Genomic DNA, 27,882 nt, shown 5'->3' on the forward strand with positions numbered 1-27,882 from the left:
GGAGGCTGAGGAAACCTGCTTGACATTTCAGAGAAAACTGAAAAGTTTGTATAGGATTTTAAAAGCTGTGTTATGCAAGATGGAATTGCTAAGGTTTGTTCTTCAGTATAAACATGTACTGATTGTTTCTGTCAGCAGTATTTCACTGTTGCTTTCCCCTATGACAGCCTTACATTATTCATAACTTAAAATCTATTCTTTAAATTTTCAGTTATAAGAGTTTCCTGGCGGGGGTCACAGAATATGAAGGGAAGTATTGATTTGAAACATTTAAAATATAAATGAAGTTGTTTAGTTCTTCTGGTACATGGAATATTATAGTCACTGGATCAAATTCAACCCCCCAGCATGTCTGTTTTCATAGAAAACAAAAACATGCTCCCAACCTCTCAGTGGACACTGCAGCTTCTGTGTGAACATTCTTTGATTTACCCAGTATTTGTTAAAAACAAACATGAATAATGAATGTTCCAGAGAACTTGAAGGCCAAAAGCGAACATTATTTTATTCTTGTCTGACATTAGGTCAGAATTTTAAGACTTTAAAATACAAGGCTTTAAAACTACCAGCCTTTTGCCACTTAAACTTACCAAAGCAGTGTCAGCAACCCCATTCCACAATGACATACACAATGTCTCTTGTCCCATGTCACATTGAGGCTAGGACAAGTACTAAACACAGTGGCAGAGCTGTTTTGGCACTCAGGGAAAATCAGGGTTGGTGGTACCACAATGGGCATGCCTGTATGCACGTCCACACTTGTCACCTGCTCATGTCCACACATCAATCCACTCACTGCTCCAAGGTCAGTGCCAGAAGCCAGGTCCCCTCTGCCTTTCACCATCTGAGGTCTAAGAGCTCCTTTCCAGCTGCCTCTGCCCAGGACTGCCTTGCTCTGGCCACCCACCTCTGAGAAGACCACGCCAGCCATTAGGAGTCACACCCTCAGACCATCTAGACCTTGTGGGTCCCTTCCAACTCAGGATATTCTGTGATTCTGCACTTAAATTATTACATTCAGATTTTTCTTAGGTAAAAAGCAAGTAAAAATGTGACCCTTTATCATCTAGCTCAAGAATTCTAATACTAAAAAGTATTTTCAATTTTCCCATCTTCGTATAATTCCACTGACTTTAATACAACATAATAAAACGTTTGCAGATTCTAGCCAGTTTATTGGCTTCAAGATAACAATAAGTAGTGTCTATAATTAAAAAGTACTGTCATATGGTATTTTTGAAAAAGAAAATAAGCTTTTGCTACACAAAATCAGCCTTTGAAATACATTAGATGAAAGAAGAATTGTTTTCCCAAATTAAAAAGATACACTTAGAACTTTATTTCCTAAACTATTCAAAATCACTTCCAACAGATAGCATTGTGTTTGTTGTGTTGTTATACCAACAGGGCTAGAGATAAGGTGACCCAGTATCTCTTTTTCAGTATCTTAAGTTAGCTATAGGATGCTAAGTTGCTTCTTCAGCAGCTCACTTTTCATCGAGTTTTCTTCAGCAGGAGAAAGGATTAGTATTTTTGAAGTATAAATTATTCACAGAAGAAATTTCTGTCCATGATGGCTGAAAGTATCTTCAGAATTTAACCCACATTAATAAATACTTTTGACTAATTTTTCTGAAAACTCTAAAAAGGCACAATTTTTCCTTTGGAAATATTTTTATTTTAAAATTGTCCAAAAAAAATTCTAAATTGGGATTTAAAATCTGAAAATAAAACTACACATTTGACACGAATTATTTTTCCCCCATTTTTTTTCTGTTCAGTCAGTGAACTGAAAAATCAATTACTTGCAACTGCACTACTGGCAAATAATTCTTATCATAATCATTCCAGAGGGAATTATTCTGTGAAAAAGAGCTTATATTGTGTGGAATTTGGAAGTTAAAAAATTGAGGCTAGCGTGATAAACACTGAGAAATGTTGTTTTGTTTTTTCACTTTTCTCTTTCAAGTTATGACCTCCAATCGAGATGAAAAACGAAAAGAAAACAACGCAAAAGAGGAACAGTAAAAGCTGTATGTATTTTAAAGTGGATTGGAAGTGTCTGCTTTGATAATAAGCAGCTACCAATTCCCAATTATTTTAGATGGATCTGTGAAGCCTAAGCATTTTAAAAGTCAACCTTAATGAAACACAAGAAAACACCAGGACAAAACCACTTTTGAAATCTTTACTCAGCCTGACTTGCTCTGAACAGGTCATTAAGCACCCTCAGCTTTGCTGGTTTAATCATGAATACCCCAGAACACAGCCCAGAAAAGAACAGAGCTGCCTTATAATTATCCTTAAAAGTTCAAGTTCAGCAACATGGTTTTTCAAAAAGAGATCAGTTAACCTGCCCTCACAGTAAGCACCTTGTTCTCCTTCGCCCTCATGAAGCAGAGGCAGCAGCAGGACCCAGCAGAGAGCAGTGGCCGTGTGCCTGGTGCTCCTCGCTCTGGGAAGCACGGCAGTGCTGCACAGGGAGAGAGGGCATTCCAAAGCCTTAAATTCAGTAACTCCTAGCGGTAATATCAGCAACAACCAGCAGAACAGCAAACCATGGGTGGGGAACAGCAGGACACAGTTTACCTAGGTAAAAAGGTCCCTTTCAAAGTGGTTGCAGCGCTAAACCTTGAGCAGTGGCTTCTGTGCGGATGAGGTGAAGGTATAAGCCTGAAAAGAGAAATGTTAAGCTAGTTTTCAGAATCAAGCATTAGTTTTTGGCTAGGCTGTGTCTGCACAATTCAAAAATATTTTAGATATTTATCATTTTAAAATATCCAGTAAGAGGACAGGCCACTAAATCATATGCCAAAAGTTTTCATGTCTGGATTCTCAGAAGTCTCAAAAGGCAACCACCTGAATTACATTTCTACTTACGCCCTCACTTACCCCAGCGGTTTTTCTAAATGGCCAAACAGTGCCTAGGCATCTCATGGTGATATTGAAAATAAGAGTGTTTTTATCAATGTTTCTTTACCTTTTCCCAATACATCTCCTGTAAAACAAGAGAGATAAAAGAAAGGAAATCTAATTTTGTCTGTTTAAAGCACTTACATCCTGGGCTTTTCAGGGACTGTTAGGTCATATGTAATATTAACAGAACTTAACTGGAAAGACAACTTAGCCTTTGTTTTTTGGTGTGCTTTATTGCTGGTTGTGTGTATTGGTGGTTCACCTAAAGCAAAGGTGGCCAACATACATAGCAAAAAACCAAGGATATGTTCAATAGACCTTTTATCGTTGGAGAAAAGTCTGGCTTCTTTCTGGCTGTTTTCAAAGAGAAGTCTCCTGATTAACTGCTGAAGCTTTCCTGCTGGCTCCTTTCCCTTGCTCCGGCTCCATATCCTTGCACATCCTGCATGGCTCCTGGCCACTCAGGGCAGCCTAGGAGCTGCCACAAGCTGGGTTGAACCAGTACCTCTGGCAGGGTTAGACAGGCTCCCTAAATGATTCTGCTTTGTGTTCACTTTTTTCCCAATATAACTCATTTTCTTATCTTCCTCTTGGAAAAAAATTTTTCCCTGGTCTTTGTGTTTGTTTGGACAGGAGGTGAAAGTCTCCTCAGGACTTTCTGATTTGTAAAATCCCCTCACCTACAGACATAAACATAACAAGAGGGCTTTAAAGCAGAGCTGGTCATAACAGATGCCTGGCAGAGAATGAGAAGGGGAGGTTTCTCACTGAATCCTGATAGCAGCACCCACAGGAAAACCTTTCTTGTTACTGATGCAGTAGGAGCAGGACCTAGCTATTCATTGCATTTAAGCTATCAGAGGTCTCACCTTTCCAGGTGCTCCCTGGTGTCCAAAAGCCAGTGTGTGTGTGGTGGGCTATTCTGCACCCCTTCTGTGCCTACATGCAGGGGTGCTGCCCTCCCAGCTCTGCAGCTGCCGGGGGTGCAGAGGTTCTGCCAGCGAGGACAGCAGTGAGCCCAGGACATCCACTGCTCCTCCTGCAGTACTGCTTGGAGCAGCACAAGGCATATCTTCTCTCCCTTGGAGGCAGCCAGTTGCAGCCCATACCCAGTCTCCCATATATACCATTCACAGCAGTGACTACTGGGGACACGTTTGAGCTTTTAAATGAGTCCTTGGGAGGTCTCTTAAACAGAAGTGCTTTGAAACCTTTTTAAAAGAGCAGCAGATGTACGGCTTCACAGAGCTGGTTTCCCTGGTGTTGAATTCTCTGCGCACCATGGATACCTTTATGCTGCTTTTCTCTCTATTAAAGTCCCCCAAAGGTTACCAAAATCAGTATGAAATTAACCTTGCTTGTTTCTCATGTAGCAGAAACACTGCTCTCTTGACAAAATATACTTTATTCCCTACTGTGACACAATAGGTGCTACGCCCTGAGTCTTTTTCTAAGCTAGTAAAGATATTTCTGCTTCAGCCAGGTCTGTCCTGCATCAATCATAGAGACAAATTTGTAACAGCTCACTTGGGGTATTACTGCATGCAAGAATAAAATTTCTCCCATTGCAGATAGTTAAATGACATTACTGAATGGTATTGTAAACCATGTCCACTTGGATGGTAATTTAATGACCACACAACAAATGACCTCCCACACAACAAATTGTTTCTTTTCAGTGTTGTGCTGGGAAAAAGAATTTGGGACCAGCTGGCAGCTGATGCTGTGAAATACTACTTACAAATAAAGACAGGAAGTTTGGTGCAATAACTAGCATCTCAGAGCATCTTTCTTGGGAGTGCTGCTGAGCAGACGTAAGACTGGTACTTACTAATTAAATTAAACCCAGAACAATGGATTTCTTAATAAACTTAATAGTGGTGATGCACATTAGCACAATGCCGGGAGTTTCAAATCTAGTGTTCAGATTTGTATCAGGAAAAAAGAGAAGAAAAAGTGACTCCTAAAGATTTCTTAACTTCTCTTTCTAAATTTGTAAACTATAAAACTTTGCAGTGATATATTGCTGCACCTTTCATCCGAGGTTTGTGAGCCACAGTCTTAACAGTCTAGTAGGTTGTGGTACGGACTTTTACAATTGCTGCAATACAGTGGTTACATTCTGCCTGGTAGTATTATCATGGTTAACATGAGCGTGGTTTTTGGGTGTCTTTTCATGTCTATTGACTTGTTGATAATGACTAACTGCTCAATGATGGATGGCAAACTAAGACTGGCTAAGAAGGACGTTGGACAGCACCAAAAAATTTAAAATACCAAAAGCTTTTCTTTCTTAATGTCCTGATGGCAATAAGCAGTTGTCAAATCTCAGATAACTTGCTCCTTAACTTCTTTGCACTGACAGATAACAGCACGGTACTGCCAAGCAGACTGTGTTATTCCAGCTGGGTGAGAGAGATGGATTCTTGTCCCAGTGCCACTTGCCTCTCTGATATATAACACTAAGGGGAGCTGAGGCTATTCAGGTTTTCAGCATCTCCAAGTTTTTCTTTATATTTAGAGCAAACCAATAAAAACAGGAGATACATCATAACAACTCAGAACACCTGAGCAGTGTAGTACCTCTGCAACACCTGCTTCCCCCTCTGCCCTGTCATCCCATCCCTGTATCAAGACATCAATTGCTGTGTGAAGTACAGCAACTCAGTAGGTGAGACCAAAGGGATTCCAGTGAGAAAGAACAAAATTTTCGAGTGGGAGAGAAAGAAAAAGCAAAACTAATTGTAACACTGATGCCCTTAGAGTTTACATCAGCTGCTTTTTCTCAGTTCTTGGTTGGTAGTCTGGGAATCTACCAAAACAATCACTAGTGTTAAATGACCAGTTGGCAGCACTGGAAGAAACTGTCATGCTTGATCTTCATCTTCACAAGAGGTTTGGCTTCCTCTTGTGAAGATGAAGATCAAGCATGGGAGAGACATGACTGCCATTGTTCCCATTTGGCATCCTTCATGTAGGTAAGAACAGCTTCCTATTTCTGAGGTTAAAGATTAGAGCAAAATAGATGCATGGAAACGATGTGGAGTACTGGCATCCTGCCTTGTCAGCAGTTCTGTCCCTAAGCACATCACACCTTGGCTCCTTATCCTCCACTGGCTCCCAGTTTCCATCCCATCATTATTCAAGGTCTTGCACCTGCCACTGAAAATTATAAAAAGATTATCTGTCATTATCTATTTAAAAAATACAGCCGCCAAGCCTAGGATAATATGAATGAAAGCTGGAAACAAATTAGGCTTCATTTCAGGCAGTGTGAACGAACATAAATTCACTGAATCTACAGCATCCAGATGGATTTACATCGGCTAAGAATCTGACAGAGCGTGTTCACCAGTGAAAGTATTTGCAGAACACGCTGCTGGCAAACTAGCAGATTTTATAATCACTTTCTTTATTGACACATTTCCATAAACACTAATACCTCTGAAACAAAAAAGCAAAAATGAATGTTTAGGAAGGGAATGCAAGTTAGTTCTCTACAGCAGCTAACAGCAGCTATATTTTCAGACATTTATTTCCACTTCAACACTTAGAGAATATGGAATCAAAGTTAGAAAAAGCATGTGTCCATTCCACTTGGCTAAGTTTATTAAAGTATTTAATATTAAGGATAGGTAATTTTTAATGTGGTAAACTGAAATAACTCAGAATTAGCCATTCTGTTCTACTAGACATAAGCATCAGTGGATTATTTTTACACTTTGGATCTAAGAGACTGAAGAAAGCCTGAATATATTCATATCTGTTGGTCAGTGACATTTTTTATCCAGCCACAAAATCAGAACAGTTATAAATGCTTAACTACTGAGGTGTTTGCTCAGGTTACTGCCTCCTCCTTTCTGTGCTTGTGATGAGTGCTGTTGGTCTAGGCTGCAACATTTTCAGTTGCCTCTGTTTGTCTGGAAGGCTGTCATCTGGTAAACTACTGCATTTCAGAAACATTTACAGTTTATTTGGCAAGGTATGGTAACTTGTGGCCCTGTGTCTGCAAGGGGCAAGAGAAAAGGAGAAGCAAACCCAGAAGGACCTGCCTCGGTATTTTGCTTCTAGAGCAAGACAGTATGCATCTATCAGATAATAATCAATCTTAATCAAATACAGGTTGAGATATAAATTGATCAGTAAGGATCCTGTAGTTGTTTGTATGGCCAGCATTTACTTGACAGTATATATAAATGTTTACTAGCATGTGAACACAGTAAATCTTATAAACACATTAATATTTAAATTCAGCACTTGCGTACTCGTATTGTTGGGTTGGCTTAATGCAAACAGTGGGCAATTCCATGCCCTGCAAGCTTTCTGTGAGCCTTGAGACTGTGGGAAAGGGAATTATGCTGCCCTTTTGGACTTTGTTTTCTTTTTTAATTTCAAGCTCTCCAAAGTGCTTGGAAGTATGCCACTGAGAAAGCAAAGCAAACCTGCTCTCTGTGCCTCGGCTTTGCTGTTCCCCGCTAGATACATTATATTCAGCTGAGGGAGAATAAGAAGCTATTTTCCCCAATTTTCCATACTGCCTGTGGGAATCTAATTCAATTTCCTCCCAAATTTTGCAGTGAAAATGAAACAGTAAAGAATAAAGTTGAAGAGGCTTCTGTAAATCTCTGGATTCTAAGGTACTAAGGTGCAGCAGGATTACTGAGCACAGGTTAAACTTCTTTTCTAACCACAAAGCTACTTACAGATTTAAGAAGCTTAAAAACCTGATCCAACATTAGTCCTTGCTTTGCAAATGAAAGAATAATATATTTACCTATACAAAGTTATATTTGTTATTATTGAATTTGTTTATCCCTTATTATTGATGTAGCCCTATTCCACAAAGGAATCTTTTTTTTCAGTGAGAGATTATGATGTATTAGATAAATTCAGGGAAAAGGACAGGAGAAAAAACTGGTGAACAAATGCATTTCCAGAAATAAACACATGAAAAAAAGGACTCTCATTTCATTACTCACACTACAGTGGCTACATTTTACCACCAGACCACAGGGGTCTTATTCCTAATGTCCAGAAAAAGATGCAGTGCCCTCTTTGGATTTCAATTCCATACAGCAGTGTGGACCTGAGATATTCATATGACTCAAAAAAATATGAATAGAAAATAGAAGTTACTTTTTTGCTTCATGTGAGCTGGCACATGTGTTCAGCAGACCTACTTGCACGCAGCAATCCATGCCATTTTCTGATTGTCAACTGTCCTTAGGTGTTTTTGACCCTTTTAGCTCAGAACTTCTTCAGACAGGTAGTCCTTACAGTGAACACTGGTAGCCAAGATTGCAGTAATTATCTCGTTGCCACTTTTATGTAAGTGTGTCTGCTGCATCCCCACAGAAATAAATTGGCCAGCAGTCATTTTATTTCTTCACAACAGTATCCTTTATACTTGTTTTATCCCTGCAAAATCCATTAAGTTTAGGAGATTAGGATAAGGACCAGCACACATTGGGGTTTTGACATGACATGGAAAAATCTTACAATATAATGAATAATAATATCCAGCAGACATGGTGTTTCTGAGACCATGAGCCTCAATGAAAACGTGTTCACTTGTCAGAGAAAATTAAAGAATAACCAGACTTACCTAAGTAATGATGTTTACCTCATACACTCAATGGTGCAAGGGTTTTGTAACTTACCTGTACATATAATTTCTCAACTTATGATAAATTTGTCTCATAAAGAGTAAAAAAAAAAATTTTTTTAAACCTGAAAGATAATGATTCAGTTTCAAAAGATTTCATGGTATATTTTAAAGGTGTTTATAATTTGACTGTTGCTTTCTCAACTTATATCTCATCCTCCTTCCTGGCTGAGGTATCACTTCAAATGTATTTGTAATGTGGGATTTTCATCTTTGTCTACAGTACATTAGAAAACTAAATCTCCCTGGTGAAGCTGCCTCAAGGTCATTAGTAAGCTTGAGAGGCATAATGTAGATGACAGCCTTAACATGTTTGATGTCATCATAAACGCAGCCAAGTCCTGTAGGACAACTGTAACAAGGTGCTGGAAGTAGTTGCTAGCACTGGGGAGCTGACTAAGGCTCCCAGCATTGCCAACAGTGTTTTAAAATGCCTAATTAAAACTGTGTGGGGATGGTATTTTACGTTGTGTAGGCAGTAATGTGAAGAGCAAACACGCCAACTCCTCTGCAAGTTCAGGCTTTGCTTACCTGGGAGCAGGGAGCCGACTCGTGGCATGCAAAAGTGAAGAGTCTGTGCAGAAGGCTTCCAAGTTGGTTTCAAGTTAATCTTCTAAACTTTGGCGATGACCTAGAATGATTCAAAGATGTATCTAAGTGAGGAACATATGGCTAGTCGTTAAAAATGTATCAAAGAGCTTCTCTTGTCTTTCTTTCTCATGAATGATCTCGTGAACATCAAGGATCCCCTCACGTGCCCCCAGTCTGTTGGTTGTCACTCCCCTGCGAGAGCGTCAGCACGCTATTAGCAATTACCTTAGTGATATTTACAGCATTTTAATGTCACTTGTCTCTATGTAAATAGAGTCTGTGAGGAGCACAGTGCACCCAGGGCTTCCCACTACAACAGCACTGCTCCTTCAGTGTGCCAGAGCGCTCCTGGGCCTTATGTAACTGCCAAAAATATCATTTCAATTGCTTTATGACAAAATAATGAGTCTGTCAGAGATGAGTGGTCAGAAAAACAAATTTTTTCTCCCACACAATTAGGGTTTATAGCATTGGACAGCAATATCAATCTCCAGTGATTCAAAATTGAATTTGCACGTTGAGGGAAATGTGTTCTTGCATGTGGTATAACCAGGCTGCTTAGCAGGGAGAGTCCGCACAGGCTGAACTGCAAAGATGGATATTCACTGTGCTGCAGAAACATCAGGGTGGAAGTTTCCAAATACAGACAAGTAGTGTGGGGCCATGGCATTCACTTCCACAAGCTCAGAACTGACAGAGCTGCTCCACCAGGAGCAATAACAAAAAAAGTCTGCAAAAACTGTCACCAGATATAAATGGCAGACAGCTTTTCCCTTCAGGTAGAAAGCCATTTCAAGGCCCACATCTCTCCGTACGTGACCTAATTGTCCATGGATTTGTTGATATTTGTAATCATGGACTTCAGTCATTCTCTGTAAAGTCGTACAAGCATTAGACCTCAGCAGTGCCATTTACAGTGAGCATGTACTGTATCTCAGAACTGCACTTTGCCCTTAACATTTGATGTGTCCTTACATGAAATTCTGCCCTTAAGCTGTTTGCCAGTGCAGTGCAGAGGCTGCAGCACAGATCCTCTTCTGTTCACCAGACCTTAACCTGTGCTCTCAAACCTTCTGTACTGATTACAGCTCCCTCTGTCATCCCTTCTCTGCACAGACAAACCCACTTGGTGTGCCAGCAGCTGCTACCCACCCACTGCTACCCAGTAATTGCATTTCTGGGTGTGTGTACATAATACCCTGTACAGGACTTGAACTTTCTTCTTTGGATTTCAAGAAACTAGACAGGCATGGAATAACTATGGATAATATGGAACTCGGTACACAGGAGGTGGAACCAGTTTTTTAGGTTTTGAGATCTTTTCCATTCTTATACAAGCAGCCAAAGCAACCACATTCTGCTAACGGAAGCGTCAACACAGGCTATGGGAAATGTTGTGTTGAATGTGTTTTGTATGTAAATGTAATTAGACCTTTTGTTAATATCTCAGATTGAAAGCAGTAATAGCTAGGAACAGCCTTCAAAGCAAGTGTTTAATGAAATTACAAATGGGACCTAGGATTTTCAGAAATAATTTATCACCATGGATATTCATATACAGTAACAAAATATTTCCTTACCTCTGGAGTAGAAAAGAAAGGTAATCTTCCATAAGAAAGAGATCCATTTGGATATCCTCCGTGGGAAGCTGATATGCACATCTTGACAGTGATCTGCTGGGAGCCCAAGTCAGCTCCCCCATCAGTGGTGCTCAGCTTATTGACAGCTGAAGTTCCAAAGGTCCAGACTCTGCTGCTTTGTTTTCACACCGCTGACAATCCAATGTATCTCGTTGCAAGAGTGCTTCTCTCATGGTCCGTCTGGGTGCTACTTTTACCAAAATAGCCTTCTTTCTGTAACCCTAAATATTTCTATTTCCCTTACTGCCTATCCTGCAAATAGAAGCAGCTTTTTATTGTACTCTAGTCATCTCTCAGCCCCGCTACGCTCATTTACCTCTTTCAGTCATCCAGAGAAGTCTGTCCCTCAAGCACAACAGGCATTTCTCTTTGCAGAAGTCTCTGAGACTGTGCATATGTACACTCTGATGAGGTCCCTGGGACAGACTGCCCAATTCCTGGTGCAGCCTTCCTAAAAAGATAAAAGCATATGAAATATTATTTCCCTGTTTCTCTCTCCACATACACCATAGATTTTGATATTGGCTTGGTTTTCCCCAGACACGGTGCCCTCCAGTTTGCTTTCTACAGATGCTTTTTATTCTCTTGCAGTTTTAGCACTGCCTGCATTTTACACACATTCACTATTGAGCTACATCCTTGATTTGCAGTGGAAATCATGATCAATCTCTTCAAGATCTGTCAAGTGGCTTCAACAAAAAAAAATGCAGGATCAGAGCCTCTGGTTTAGTCTTCTGAATGTCTTATTTTACTTATGCTTCCACTCTTTTACTCCTTATATACAGTTTCTGACATCAACAAGACTTTCAGTTCAATCTCTTCAGATTTTATTATCTACAGATTATTTCATACTTGTATAACACTGATAATCATGAGCCAAACCCAACATTTCTGTTCTCTATACACTAAGAAGGCAAAGTTTTACCACACATTATCTGATCTTTTGTGGTTTGGGTTTAGGGGGTTTTTTAAAAATTTTTTTTTGTGCCTAGTATAACTAACTCTCAGTAAGTCAAATCTGACATTTTTAATATATTTTTAACCTTAATTTTTAGCTAGTCTAGTAGTAAAATATAATGACCACATTTGTTCCATACCTTCTTCTCCTTAGAAAGTGTACACAGCTAAATTTGAAGTATTCTGAGGATTCTTTGGAAATTAACCATTGTTGGCTCTTTTTTTGCTGTTATTAACATTAGATTTGGACTGTCCTCTGCCCAGAAAAGCTCTAGATCAGCCCTTTATTTTTTCTCAGTGATCAAATTTATTGTTTCTCTTATTCTCTTTAAATCATACTCCTAGAAGGCTACAGTCTCTTCCCACTGCTTTTTTTTTTTTTTTTTTTTTTTTTTTTTTTGTGTGGAGGGGTTTTGGGGTTTGGTTTGGGGGGGTTTTTTTCAGTTTTTTATTATTACTTGGAATTTTCTTTTAAGAATTCTGGGTAATTCTGCTAGGAAAGCTTTCAAAAATACATATAAAGCATATAAATAAGTTGATTTCCATAAAGGCATTGATTGAATGAATTTTTGATTATTCTACTGGTTTAGGACAAGAAAAGCCATTTAGCAATTCTGCCATTTAGGAAGCTAAGTGGCTAAAATGTCCCTACTTTGTCTATTTTGTGTGTGTTTAGTCTGAATGCCCGTATGGGGGCTGTTGGTTTTAAATCTCAGTTAATAGGGTTTTAAAATTTGACAGGAGGTTGCCAGCTACTTCTAGAAGAAAATGCACATTGCTGTTTTCATGCAAAGCTGCCGGTATCTGGTCCAAACACAGCCCTCCAGGATGTCCCATTCTCTCTGTCTGGTGGGCCTTGGTGGCTGAAGTCACACAAGATGCCTTGTGCAGAACCCTGCCCATTGCTGGAGCTGCCATGTGCACCCCGGAACAGCTGCCCGGTGTGGGTGTGCTGCAGCACCTTGGGCTGAGAAGCATTTCCTCTGCACCAATCTTGCCCTAAGAAATGAAAAAACTGGGCACCAGAACAGGCAGCAGAGCTGTGCTGCCCATGCTCTCTTGCCCGGGGAACAAGGAAAGAGAGGAGACAGCCTGTAAAGAGGTGGGACACTGTGGGATTAGGGAAAGTGGGCAGTAAAAGGAAATAGTGAGATTATACTGCATTGTGTGTGCATGTATGCATCCATACATATAAATATATGCATATGTTTTGCATATATATATATATATAGTATGAAGAGGCATAGAAGCAGAGGAGATGGAGAAGGCCAGAGTCCACCCAAGACTTTTACCCATGCAAGAAAAACTAAGGAAGGGTCAGTCTCTCCTCAGGAACATATGACAAGCACAGCATCTAAGAAGTGCAAAGAGATTTTGCACAAGGTTTTGTGACACAACGGTTCTTTATTTTCAGGTTAAAAGATCTGTGCATATTTACACCAATAAGCAGATGGACATACCTTTATCTTCCCCACCTCATTTCCCGACAAGTCTGCAGCACCCTGTCAGAGCACTAAGTACTACAGCTTTCCCTCAGAATCAACCTTTTTTTTCTTCTTGCCTAGATCAGTTTGCTGCCTCTGACACTGATGAGTCCCTACAATAAAACAGAAATCTCCTCCTGACAGAAATCCAGTCTCTTCCTCTCTCTAATTTGTTCTAGTTACTCGACAGTCTCTCCTGCTTTTCTCCTCTATTTTTTAGTCTTGTTCTTACTGTATATGTCTCCTGTTTGGAGTCTTCCAGTTTCATATTCCTGTAGACAGTAAAACAAGCCATGGCTTTTTCTAATAGTGTACCCTTTACCAAAATGTTCAATGTCTAGTGAATAGGCAGATGTCATCCACTGATGCTCAGACAGGCATCTTCCATTCTGCAGTGGCTAGTCACTGAAAATTCACAATTCATTTACTCTTCAAGCACTGATATTTTGGAAATTGTGTAAAAATTACTCTCTTTCTCTTGTCCAGCATATTGAATACATTTTGGTAATTTCAATTTCAAAGGTGTTGAACCTGTTTCTCTTTAGAATGAGCATTGCTCAAATAACAGCAATTCCTAGCACTGAGGAGAATGCTCCACCATCTACTGTATTACATATTCTTGTGGGTTTTCTCCAACAGCTACTTATGACAACTGCAAGCTTCTTTTACCCTGGGGATATATATGTATGTGGCCAATTGCTTCAGGTCATATTCCTTCCAAATGGAAGTCAGCTTGACAGCTGTTAATTTGCACTTGGCCATTCTGTGTGATGTTTTGCTCTAATTATTGGTCACTGCATGGAACAGGTGACAAATGCCCACATGAGAACCCTGTAAATAACTAGATGTACAGTCATTAGGAAAACAAACAGGAAAGGTCATTAAATACTGGTTTTCTCTCCAGCCCCAAACAGGAATAGACTTTAGCTGGTTTTGACATCTGTTGGAAAGGGATGGAAAGAGGTGAAAATACCTTACTGTTCATAAAACTCACTTCCCATTCTGTAAGTGTCCTAGTTTCAGGAAAAGACGGAAATTCAAGGAAAATACAATTGTTCTAAGACCAGATGCAGAATCTGGTTTATCTAATGATTTTGTCACAAGGCTCAATTAGGTTTCTTTCCCAAGTAAAATTAAATGTGCCTACCAAAATATTTTGTCTGACCTTCAGCTACTACAGCTATATTGAATTAAAGCAGGAAAAGAAATTTCCTTTCTGAACAAGACAGTACTTGCTGAACAAGAACGGCAAGACACCATTATAGTGAGCTTTCCTGCTACTGAAGTGTGGCATTACAGAGGATATTTAAATGAAGTCTGTTTTCTCAGGCTCCCAGGGCCCAATTTGGACCTTAATTTGGATCAGATTCCGTAAGGACATAAGCAGAGGACTTGTTTTATTCCTGAGAATAGTAACTCTTGAATTTTTGAAAGATTATAGACCTGTCTATAGTAAAAATTATTAATCATTTAGTTGCTCTCAGTGGAGCTGCATTAGTGAACACAAGAAAAGATTCAGCATCTTGGAGTCTTGGTGACGTTTCTGCTTTTAGACCTGTGTGAGCTGAAGATCCTGCAACTTGCTCTTTGCAGTGATGTGTTGTCATGTCATGCTTTCATGGTAGAACAATACTGCAGGCACAACACATAAATCGAGTGGTTGCCATAGGACACGCTTTTCTAAAACTTGAGCTTAAACTCACCTCACCTCTAAATATCCCACTTTGTTTTATTTTTGCCTTTTAAAATTAGGTGTAAGTGCAACCTTCACGCTACTGGCTGTAAAGAAGAAAACAAAAGACTACTTTGTGAATGTGAGCATAACACAACGGGCCCAGACTGTGGAAAATGCAAGAAGAATTACCAGGGCCGACCGTGGAGCCCAGGTTCTTATCTGCCTATACCTAAGGGCACAGCTAATATCTGTAAGTAGTTTTGTATAATAAGGATATTTCGTTATTACAATTCTGCCCCATATCATGACTCTGAAGGAAGATTAATGCTTGCAGAGGTTTGTCATTCCTTTATCACTCGGCGTGTATAATTGGACAAGGTGTCAATTTGTAAGTGCTAATTGTAAGTATACCTCATCTGTTCCTCTCACATGGTTGTAAATAACTTCCAGGAGAACCACATGTTTATATCCATAGACACATCCCTGCACACTGCACAGAAAGGGCTAAGGAGTGAAAAGATTAGGACTCTTCACATAAAAAACACACACAAGTGAGAGAAAGCAATGTGAATAACTGCAGTACTGCTCCAGCCACGGTGCCCTCAGCTCTCCATTCATACATCCTTATTGTCTTGAGATTGGCAACACTCTCACCTCAGTGTGTGAGATGAGGTCCTTGCTCATTTTTTTATCCATTTAAAAAAAGTGAAAAAAAGAAAATTAAGGCCAAATTTTTCATATTAATAACTAAAGATCTAAAGGTTGGGACACATTTACCTGATGTTCACCTGCAGTCCAGATTCCTATGTACTCTTGCAGATCAAGTGTTGAAGAGAGAAAGCAAGGGCAAAACCTGAGGTTTTATATCTGCTTGATTCCAGCTAACAGCCACTCCACAACACACATATGTACTATTCCAGCACACTTCCATATTATCCAAAGGAAGAAGTTACTGACAGCTGCATTTCCTGGTCCTGGACAGGATTGGATCAAAATAAAACATGGTGGTGAAAGAGAGTGCACAAAGACAAGTATGAACATCAGTCCTCCCGTTCATGCAATATATGAAATACACAGTGATTCAGAATCCTCCTGAACTGAGTAACGGACTTAAATTCCTTTGAAGAAAGGACTGAAAATGAGGATAAACCTTTCGACAGAAGTTACTAGCTTATTTTAAGAAAAGAGTCCACAGTTTTGCCCTGATTAAAAGCAAAACATTCATTTTAGAATATTAGATATAACAGTTTATTGAAAAAGCTATTTGAGAGAAGCAGAGCTGTGTATGCAGCTGAATGAAAAGTTTAAAACCAGGAGCAGTGCGCAATGCTCAGAATGTTATCTAAGACTTCAAAGCAGCAGCTGTGAAGAATCAAAACTCAGAAATTAAGATCATAGGAAGCAGGACCTTATCAAGTAAAATGTGAGAGTAATAGACCAAGTAACAAACCATGAAGTGTGGGGGCATGAAGTTATGATAAAATTCTTACTGAGCAGAAAAAAATGAACTTCCAAAAGGCAAGGAAAAACATTTTCTAAGAGTGTTCACTTTTTTTCCTGTTATAAAAAGTGAATGTGACTCAGAGAATTAATACTTTAAAGCTATGTTTGGGAAATATGGTGAGATTTACCAGGTTGATTTTAGCTAAATGCAGCTTGCTGTGTCATTTACCTCATTCCCAGTCAGTTGAGCACACACCAGACAGAACTGTGGAATTAGCACCTACTGAAAGAGTGTCTGAGGCTTGTTAAAACAACTTTATGTTAGAACATTAGTGAGTTTTAGCAAATATACAGTTCCATCAAAAATCAAAACGTTTTGCAAATAATAGGTAGTCATTTCTGGGGTTGATGATGATGATAGCATAATGAAAACATAACCTTGTTTGAGCTGATGAATACTCCACTTACCCTCTCAAATCCTGACTTCAGCAGTGATTGGCAGCAGGAATTGATGGCAAACAGGAAAAAGCATGAAGGATTTCTTCTTCACCTTCTCAGTTACCATGAATAAACTGGCTATCTGAGCTGCACCGCAGGGGTTGCTTGCTGCCGAACAGAGAGAGACACCCAGCTGACATAAGCTTGAACTCAGTGATACCTTATGGCAATACATTTCATATTTTAGTGAGAATGAGTGAAAGGTATTTTATTTTGCTTGCCTTAAATGTTTTTCTATGGCTAAGCCAGTACCTCCTTAGATAAGAAAGGAAGAATAATGCTCTTCTGTTTACATCTGTTACACCACTTATCATTACATAGACTTGACCTTCCCCACTCCTCCACTCCTTTTTAAATGACAAATCCTGATCTATTTCATCTTATCGTAAACCATGCCACATCTCTGGTCATCTGTGCTCTCTTGTTCATCTCTGGTCATCTGTGCTCTCTTGTTCTCTTCTGGTTCTATGATGTCACTTTTTTATTTGGTAAGGCTAAAACTACACACGATATTCTAAACATGACAACAACATGGCTCTTTTAAAATAACATAAAAATGTGTCTGTTTTGTATTTTGTTACCCTATGGATCAGTCCTTGAGTCCTTTTTTAAGACTGTACCACAGTTAAAACATTTCTTCTGGCCTCAAGGCTGACTTAAATGACAGGTTATATGCTGTAATAGTTAGTTCAGAAATATCGTATTTGAGTTCCTTTAAAACACTTCCTGGGGCAACATCTCCTCATGGCAATTCTTGTTCAATACCCTTTACTTCAGATGCTAACAGACTTTGAGAAAATTCCTCAGCATGTGAGAATCTTTGTTGCGAACATCAGTGAAAACAATTAATTTACTACTCAATATTAAATTAATTATTAATGAGTCATAGTGTTACCTTATTTTACCATTATACCTCAATGCCTATCTTCCCAGTTCTCTCTCGGCCTCCTGCTTCTAGTATGATTCTTTTAACAAAAGATAATGACTAACTTTTATGTCCATAGGAAGTTGATTCTCAAAATACTGTGGTTTATATATAAATTGACAGATTTTATGCTTTTTTCCCTATATCTTCTCCATTGAGAAGACTTACACTTCTGAAGGGTATCTTTCCAAAATCATTACATTCTGTTGTTTTCAATTTTGTGTTGGTTTGGATTTTTTTTTTTTTTTTTTTTTTGGCTTATAAGAGAGTTAACTTTTACAAGTTAAAAAAAAGAGATGAGTTATGTATGATTATTCTGAGCCTCACATACACTTGTCTCCAGCCTGCTTCCATGCTGTTTTCCTGCATATGTTTTTAGAGTTCTTTTCACTTTTCTTTTATCAAACTTCCTCATTTTCATTTCCTCGCTCTTTCAAAGTTAAATATTACTGCAGTGGATTTTTTTTTTGTATCCTTTTCCTTCTCAACAAGCATGTTGAGTTTCAGTCCAGAAGTGGTTCTCTGATAACTACTTCTTGAATTATGTTCTATGCACTGCTTCAGAATTAAATCAGCTTCTCTTCTTGTGGGTTGTCTGACTCCTTGCTACAAGCAGCAATCATTTATGGGATGTAAAAGCTTCATTTCTTTTGTCACTTCCTGATTTATGGCTGCATGTGTTGGAGTATATGAAGTTATGCATTATTGGGTAAACTCTCGGCACAGCCAATGTAATTTCACTTACCTTGTTGCCTTTATGTCACCATCTCCATTGTGTAGTCAGCAATGCAACCATGGTGTTATGGTCTCCCTGGTCAGGTGTGGATTCTGAAATAATTCCAAATATGCTGATAGAAGCAACTTCCCTTCATTTATTACTCCAGTTCCCTGGGGGCACTTTGTATAATCCAGTAATACAGTGTCCCTTTGATACTTCTCCTTCCTCCAATTTTCAAAGGCCATCTTTTTTATCTAAGACAAAATTATTTTAAAATTTAAATATATTTGAAGCTTACATGACTATGCTTAAATAAGATACAGCTAAAAATAGCAGTATAAATGAAACTCTCGGATTTTTTTTTTCTTCTTTTCACAAAATAAAAAGATACTCTTTCTTGAGATTCTCTGGATTCGTGAAATTTGTTCAGATTCAACAGTTGTTTCCAAATCTTTCCCAGCTGGAACTTGTGTTATTTCCATTGCTCTGTTTCTGCCATTTTTTGTGGCCAATAAGACTCCACCATACCTTTTCAAGCTACAGCTCGTTAAACAGAAGACCATTCCAGATTATTCTGTAGTCACAGCGGAAACCCTGATACAAAGCTGTTTTCTTTATCCTTATAATTTTAAGTCATCATGAGTTTTTCAGGAGAATGCAAAACATTTTTCCATGCTTTGCCTGTGAAAGACAGCAAGTACTCTGTTGTTTACTGGCACTAACAATATTTCTCCATTTGTCTCCACACAGCATTTATTTTATATTTCCACTCTATCTTATTGACTATTTTGTGATTACATTCATTCCCTTGTGCTGCCACATTCTGTAGATAGTTTTTTCTGCAATATGCTTTGACACACAAAGTGAACTTATTGAATTTCTCTCTACTTCGTATTACAGGATAGCTTTTCTCCTCAGCAGTTGTATGTGTCTGACAACACTAGCCCTTTTCTTCCTCCCATTGTTTAGATCATCTTTAGCACTTATGTTCTTTGCTCCATCAGACAGAGCTGTCTCAGACTGCACCGAGCTGCCATGGATCAAAGCCTGCTCACTTTGTGTCAGTCCCTGCACAACCAATAACCTGTATCAAGTATGCCTGACACTCAGCAAAACCCCCTCCCAGCTGTTACAGGACTTTCCTAATTCATAGTTCAACATGAAACAAAGACTTGACCAGAACATGGGAAACATTGGTGGTTCTTTTCAGTCAAGAGTCAGGCAGCCAGTCTCAGTCAGTTTACTGAATTTCTCCTGTAGTGGGTCCCCCTCCCATCATACAGCTTCTGTCCCAGCAGCACAGCCTTAAACCTCCCAGCATGGGAAAAGACTTACAAGGCATCCATGCAGCACAGCTGCCACAGAAACAGTTTCTGGCAAAACTTATGGCACCTCCAGAACTGCACTGGTTAATCTCATCAATGTTCAGTTTTTCCCATAAATATTGCTGACACAAAACCATCTTGAAGGACCAGCATAAATTAAGTTGGCCAGGAAGTTGTGCTTTCTTGTCAGGAATCCAAGGAACGAGCATCCCTCTAACTGAAAGGATCACACATCCTGCTTTCCAGTCAAAGCAGACTCATAAGGCAGAGAGTGCCCCATTTTCTAAGGGCCCATTCTCCCAAGCAACTGGAAGGAGTTTTCCAGTGCCTTCTTCGTGACTCAATTTGAAGGAATGGGACACTTATGTTAAAGTTATAAAATATTGCTCCTTGATGCTTTTGGCAATGTATTTCAAACAGAAAAAGGAAAATATGAATCAATAACAAGTTACAAAACAGCAAAGCTTCATATTGCTCCTATTTTATATTACATATTAATCTTAGCCCATGAAGCTTACAGGAGGTATAAAGCCACAGGAACATGTCACACAAAAGGCTGGGAAACCTAGTGGTGAGGGCAAAACTGCAGTGTATCAAGAGCATTCAGGTAAACAGGAGTGTCAGGAAAAACTGCAAAAATCTGCAAGCGATAAACTCATTTTCCTTCAACTGGGTACCCAGTGCAGTAGCCAGTGAAACGTTGCAGGTACCTACCTAAAAACAATGCACTATAAATAATATTCTGTATTTTTTTTAAATAGGCCTTGAAAAATTATCCTTCAGCACTCTACCCTCTTGCATGACCCTGCTGAGCTGGCTGTTTGTGCTGGCTATGATGACATCTGTTGCTGGGAAATGAATTGCTTCCATACGTCACTGGTTTCAAACAACTCTATTTTTGCCATATACAGTGAAGAGGTGAAATGAAAGAGACTTCTGGTCCTTAAGCAGCAGCAGCATGGGAAGCCAAAGTGTCTGTTTTAAGATATTCAAAGTGCTAAAAATGGTCTGAGTTTCAGGCTTTTCGAAGTTTCTAATATTCTATCAGTAAGTTACAATTACATGAAAAAAAAAAAATCCTCTGATCTCACTGGGTGTTTTCTAGACAGAGTTAGTTTTCAATACTGGTTTGGACTCACTAAAATATAGCACAAAAAAGTCCAAATTTTAAAAGATGTTACCCAATAAAACAACATTTCCTCTGTCCCATTTATTTCTGGTGATACTGCTTGGGAAAGCAGAGGTGAGGGATAACAAGCTTCATCAAAGCAGTTCTTTTTCTATGAATTGAAAAATTTTCAATCTTTACAGAGAAACAGCTGCAAAATTAATGGTAGCAGGAGTTCTGGGGCTCTTGCAATGAAACACATGAAATTTCCAAAGAATTTTCTTTCACTGTGTGTAGTCCTTTGTCTGAATACAGGTTTAACAATACATGAAAAGTTTACTCCTATGATCATAATGATCAGTCCCTTTGAGGGATTACAAGACACCAGTATCATCGAGCTTCTCAGGGCTTTAAATTGCTACAGAATTCAGAAGTTCTGAAATTGATGCTGAGCGTCTGATATTGCAATCATGCCTCAATGGAAGAGCTGCAAAGTGAAGAAAGACTCACTGCAGGGAGTGCTGTCATGCTGCAGGACAGATATCCTAGCAGATGAGGCATTAACATCCCTGCTCTGACTCTGCTAGGAAAAATTCTGTGTTTTGTTCCTGTTTAAGAGTCCTGCAGAAGCACATGAGGGCATTGACAATGGAGGTGCTAAGAGGGTCTGCAGGGTATGACCTGCCCTGAGAAGCAGCAGTGTGGTCCTTCTCACCGAAAGCTTGATCCATTTCCTTTGTGTTAAGGATTTCACACTGACACAAACTATAGACAAAATCAAAAACTTGCTTTCTTTGCTAGCATCTTATTTGCTTTTTTCTTCCATCTCAATAGCCAGCTCGATGGTGGCTAAGAGCTAAAGCAACCCATTTCTGGAAGCAGGGGAAATGAGAAAATTACAGGGCAGATGCAGAAGATCATATGAAAGGAAAACAGCAGATTTTTTTCCTCTCAAGTAATGCTTATATATTTAGATGCACTTACAGTGAACATGTAATATACCAAACCACCACCCTCAAGTCAAGTCAAAAATAATAAATAGTATTAGTGACTTTCTCCTGCAATGTTTGCCATCTCAGGGGCAGTACCTACCTCTGAACTTTCTTTGTATGCTTTACTTGATGTCCCCTCTCTATAAATCTATTACCATTAGTAACCATCCCAGTGATTTCAACTGGAAGATAATTTAGGCTGAACATTGCTTTGGTTTAACAACTGAATATATGTAAATTCAATCCCTTTGGGATTTTTTGGGGGATATTTACTCTTTATACCTTGCTCAATAAAATTGCCCATAAAAGGAGGTAATGGGCCTGATCCTTCATCTCTCTAACCTGTCCCCATCACTTCACTGCTGCAAAGTACTCACAAATTTCAGTACAAACCTGACTGGAAACAACCCATGCCATGTAACAGACCAGCTTCATGCCAAGGGCCAGCAGTGGGGGGATGACCCCGCAGCCTGTGGTCGTCCCCAGCAGCAGTGGCACACGCAGAGCCATGAGCTCAGGCCCTTGCCTGCCTCCACACTGACAGAGAAGGAGAGCAGAATCATACCTCCTGTGCCTCGTTACCTAAGGACTTGCACCAAATACAGCTCAGCTGAATTCAAGAGCTAGCCTCAATATGTAACTCCAGATCTCCCACAAACACTCCTTCTAAGAATAATTTCCCCATCATATGTGTGTTTTTCACACTGTGTTAATAGATCCTGCTTCATGGCCCTACATAACCAGCTCCTTTCCAGACAAACTCAGAAGTGTCATTCTCACTCTCTTTAGTAAGAAGGGCATAAAGTAGTGCACTATCAAGGCCAGTCACCCCACACAGGGATACCTGGTAGTACAAAAATCAGTCTGGTTACAGAAGACCACACTAACTAAGAAACTCTGTACAGAAATAGCAAAACAGCTTTTGAAACAGAACCTGAAGATATTTTTGCAAGGTTAATACAAAGCCCTCAGGCTAGCAGGCATCTTGTGTTCATTATTCTCTGCCCAGGAAGCATTTATCACTGTGAATTCATTGAAAATTTTGAAGTACGATAATATGAGGGGAGCAGACTTGCAGGAAAACCTCTTCTTTTGCTACAATCTGTTCAGGAGAGAAAGGAAAGGATATTTGTATGTGTGTGTAGGAGACAGGTTTGAGGCGGGGGAGTATACCCAGAGGAAATACAAATACCATTTCACAGTGCAAGTGTGAGTGCGAGAACAGTTTTTGTCTTTTATCTAATATTTGTGTAGGTTCCATGAGTGTATAAAGGAAAACTAATTCTGCTAATTTAAACCAGCTACAATGACTTGCAAAAAATTAAGCAAGCTCCTATTGAAACTTCAGGGAAAATTATTTGAAAATTGATTGTGTTTTTGACATTTAAAACAAGGGGATAGAAGTTTTCTTTAATTATCCTAACTAAAAAAAGCACTTTTTGTTACTATTAGAACTATGACTGTTCGATTATGATGATATTTGCATTTAGCTTTTGATAGCTCATGGTGCTAAAATTTCAGAAAATACATGTTCATCTCAGCAGAAGTAGAAATAATTAAGTTTGCAAACATCTGAGTGTGGGCTCGAGTGAGCAGCAGGTGCTGTCTAAGGTGCTCTGTCAGGCCACAGGTGCCACAGGATATGAAACCAGAGAGCTGCAATTCTGACATGTGGCCCAGGACTGATGTGGTGAAATGTAACAAATCTGGGTTTGGTCCCAGTTCTGCAAATTCTGTTACTTAGCATTGTCTTAGCCATGCCACAAGTTAGGAGTGTTCCCAGCTTGACTCTGCAACCTTGCTTACATTGAATATCACTTATTCTCAAGATACTCCTTCATTCCAGTTTACTTAATTGTAGAGTGAGGTCCATGCCATCTCTGAGTAAGGGAGAACTTCAAGATAGATGTTGAAGAAGTGTAGCAGATGTTTAATGGAGAAACAGACAGATTCCTGCAACAAAATGCATGCCACAAAAGTCAATAAAACTTTAAAAAGGCAAACGGTATTTAAGGAAGAGGATGCAAATATCCAGGATTTCAATGCTGATCTGCAGTTTCTGACTAACCTAAGTTAACCTACAATAGCATTTATCTTAAGAAAATGGCATTTCAGGAAAGATTTCGTATCCATGGTTTTGTGCTACACACAAAGCCTAGGTTTCAGAGCAGACCTGACAAGAAGCTAGTTCTTGGGATTGCATTATACAACATGAGATCCCACATTGCTTATCCAGTAAAGGAGTTTTACTCCTCTACAGCCCCACCACTTATGGTAAATCTCACCTGCCTCTGGAATGGTTTCCTTGCATTAATTCAGTTTAGGAATTGAAATGAACACAGGAAAAAAAAAATAAATCAATGAGAGGCTTAATCAATAAGGCCAACCTACTGCATTAGATTGTTCCACTCAATTACATTTCTTTTACATAGCTTAATTTAGATAACTGTCAGGTAAAAGAGGGAAAAATAGCTATATACAATTAATGCAACAGAAGGTACCAGCTGATTTAAGCAGCTGGCCAAAGCAGTTAGCAATGCATCTATCCCTTGGTTAAATTACTCTCCTAGATCTGCATAATACATGCATGACTGATATTTTTATCTAGAGCATTAAACCTAATGGCTGGTTAGTTGAAATACAAAACTGTTCTGAACAAATTCATGAAGTTCAGAGAGCTGGTATAGAGCCCATCTGTCAATGCATTTTAGTGGTCTCTGCAGCCCCATACTGAAAAATCTAAAGACTCTGCATTTATAAAGGACTGGGCATGTAATGGCAGATGCTTGAGTTTAACTATGTATTGATAAAGTATTCTGAAAATGTTTTCAGAATCTTAGATGTAATAGCTCAGCCAACTACAGCAAACAGCTAACTATATTTCTTTGTGTTTTCTTTCTCTACAGGTATACCCAGTATTTCCAGTATTGGTAGTAAGTAATAAAACCAGTATTGTTTTGCACTGTCATTCAGCTTCATGGATCTGATTTCCCAACATCCCTTTCTGATGTAGATAATGTTCCTCTGACAGCATGCCCTGTGGTGCAGGGGCTGTGTATTGGCCTTCCTCTCTGGCATTAACATGTAACTGTTATTACGTGGTTGGAGAGAATGTCACTCCTTACATCTGCATTCAGCCCCAGATTTTCTGATCGATTCTTATCAGCAGATGAGCACTGAGTCCTATAAAACTGAATGTGACACAAAGAATTAAGACTGTTGCAGAGAAAATATTTGTTGAGCATCTTGAAAAAAAGTATTTGCTAATAACAGAAGTATAAGACCAATAATTTTCATGTATGTATACGTGTGTATAAATTCAAAGAGCAAATGGAAAAGTTTACAAATGGAATAGCTTTCATTTCTATGAAGTACATTAGCAAATGCAGCGTATCTGCTGGAATCTGCATTAACTCTAGCGGGCTTTGAACTCGGCTTTACTCCACAAAATAAATTAAACTGTGTTCCTTCACAGAAAAATGCTTTCCTGTATGCAATGAAAAGACCAAAATACTACTCTTAAGCTAGAACAAAATCATGACACTGTTTTGTAAAGAACTACTATATCAATAAAATAGATGTTTACTTAAAGAAAACAGGTGAAGAGACCAAGTGCACAGCAGCTCAGCTGTGAGCCTCAGCTGGGCTCCACAACTGAGGAGGGCACACAGTCATGGCACGTTAGTTAATTGCCAATAAAGCAGGGAGGGAAAAATGGGATCCTGCCGTGGCTCACAGAAAGAATATTCCCCACAGCCTCAGCTTTGCTGATACTTTAGGCACAACTTGCATAATGCAGGACTATCACAGTTATACAATATCACAGTTGTTAAATGCAATTTGCCATACCCGATATCCAACTGAAAAGTTTTTAATAATTTGGGTAAAACTGTCTCACTTCTTATGATGCAGGATCAGGACTATCAATTTATAATCAACTCAGATTACTTAAGCTCATGAATAGCACTGATTTGTTAAGCTCTAGACAGCCAAGTTAAATGCCATCAAAACTATCTCCCTTGCAAGTGAGAGCAGTGTTAGCGGCTAAATGTCACAGCATCTGTTTTCTGCTTTAAACAGCAAAACAGCATCAATGACAACATTGTGCAAATGAAAGCCTTCAATCTTAATAATGTCATTTGCCTGCTCTAGTGTCTCCTCTGGTATTTTTATGACTGCAGATTCATAGTGATATGCTATTTTCAAAACTTTGTGTTTATACATATATTTCATAACAAAAAAATTAACTAAATGAAAGAGAATAAGTTTATGTCACCGTTCTCAGAAATATGCCTGCCATTAATAACAGAAATGGGATGAATGGGAAATAGCTCTTTGGAGTTTGATTGTGCTATAGTTTCTTAGTAGTGTGTTGCATGGTCTATATGGTTGTGTTTTCACTTCACACTCCATACAGCCTTCTTCACCACATCTACCATTTCTGAGCATCAGCAGATGTTGGCCTTTGAAAACTTAATAGGGAAACTCAAATACCTTTTGAACAATGGTGAGCTGAAAGGATGCCTTGTTGACCTCTTTGTATTTTACACTGGGGTGATTAGCACAGTTTACTTATTACAAATGGAGAAAATTCTGCTTAACATTCTGTAGGAAGTATAAGAGTTTCTGCAAATCTACGTTTTATCTTTACTCTGCTGTAAATGTCTTGGAATAATATATGGTAGAATTCAACAAATTTCTTTGCCTACCTGAAAAGGGTGAAGTATGAGCATCTCTTCATGAGCACAAGTAAATACTGATACTCTGCTTGTTTTTTCCATGTGTTTTTTCTTAAAGAGCTCAGGGAGGAAATAACTCTACTTGCTCAATGTTCTGAACATCTTTCCTATAACATAGGAATAGCAGAATTTTTGTTAAAAAAGGATAGAATCCATAATTTCTCCTGTTCTCAAAGAGAATTTAACAGAAGTCCAATTAACACACAAAACCAAACAAGATTAATTAGTTGTGGCTGCTTTAATGGATTCTGCATGATTTTTGTTTTGTCTATGCTAATGAAGTATTTGTTTTCATATCAGCAGAGTTTTTTCCCATCTGGGGACAGGAAGTTACTCTTGGGAGATACAGTTTGGGTTTCATTTTGCCTGGCAGCAAACACCTACAGGGGGGTATTGGCTTTTGTGTGCTCCCAGCTCTTTCTAGTTTATAAGGAGGATGGGGTTGGGGCAGGGTGGCTAGAAAGACTGAACTTCCATCATGCAAAGAAGATGCCACCTCAAGCAATGTTCATTTAACACTTTTTCAAGACTGCAGTGCAAGCTAGCAAAGAAAAATAAAATATATTTACCTGTGTGCACATATATGTATTATTCTCTATTTTTCTTTTTTACCTCAAAGGATTTTGTATTAAAGCAGCACTAAAATTTGAACACAAAGAAAGAGTGGTCATTAGTAAACATCCTTTCTGATCATCTAGAAGAAAACAAAACAAACAAAACCCAGAGCTTTCCCATTAAGGTCATTTGTACCTGCTGTTGTCTATCAGTTGAATAATAGGTTCTCTGACCATTTCCAGCATTCTTGATTACAATGCTGGCCCTTTCAGCATTTTTCAGCCATGTCTGAAAAAATACTGGTTAAAGTGTTAGCAATTAATGAGTCCCAAAACCATTTCATAATTTTAAGCAGTGCTTACATACAATATGTAAATATTCTGAAAACTGCATTATTTTACTTGCTAAAATAATGATTGTACAATTTTACATAGACCAGTGCATCAGAATGTTCTCGATTGTGACCAAATACCGACATTACTAATCTATACATGTATGCCTTCAAAAAGTTGAATCTTCTGAACTATTGCTTCTGTCTTTTTTCCTGTAAAGCATAACTCCACTAATTATGCTAAACAGTTTGTTACAAAGGGTATAATTAGATAGAGGATAGGATAGACATGATGTGCAAATAGCTCTGTGTGGGTGATT

At 38.9% G+C, this 27,882-nt stretch overlaps 1 protein-coding gene and 1 long non-coding RNA gene across 2 annotated transcripts in view; one reads left to right on the plus strand and one right to left on the minus strand.

The window, feature by feature from the left end:
• Positions 1–27,882, plus strand: part of NTNG1 (netrin G1) — a 150,784-nt gene that overhangs the window by 78,834 nt on the left and 44,068 nt on the right. The window contains 2 exon segments of the mRNA XM_039555673.1: positions 15,006–15,178; positions 24,844–24,870. Coding sequence (XP_039411607.1) covers positions 15,006–15,178; positions 24,844–24,870 — 200 coding nt within the window.
• Positions 7,582–27,855, minus strand: LOC104695394. Its single transcript, XR_005602442.1, has 10 exons — positions 27,427–27,855; positions 27,246–27,315; positions 26,647–26,783; positions 23,744–23,890; positions 18,540–18,766; positions 16,840–16,977; positions 15,706–15,902; positions 10,753–11,263; positions 9,113–9,212; positions 7,582–8,334 (listed from the first exon to the last, which is right to left on the minus strand). It is a non-coding gene; the product is annotated as an uncharacterized LOC104695394 (long non-coding RNA).

Source organism: Corvus cornix, chromosome 8, assembly GCF_000738735.6.
Source record: "Corvus cornix cornix isolate S_Up_H32 chromosome 8, ASM73873v5, whole genome shotgun sequence".
Classification (NCBI taxonomy): Eukaryota; Metazoa; Chordata; class Aves; order Passeriformes; family Corvidae; genus Corvus; species Corvus cornix.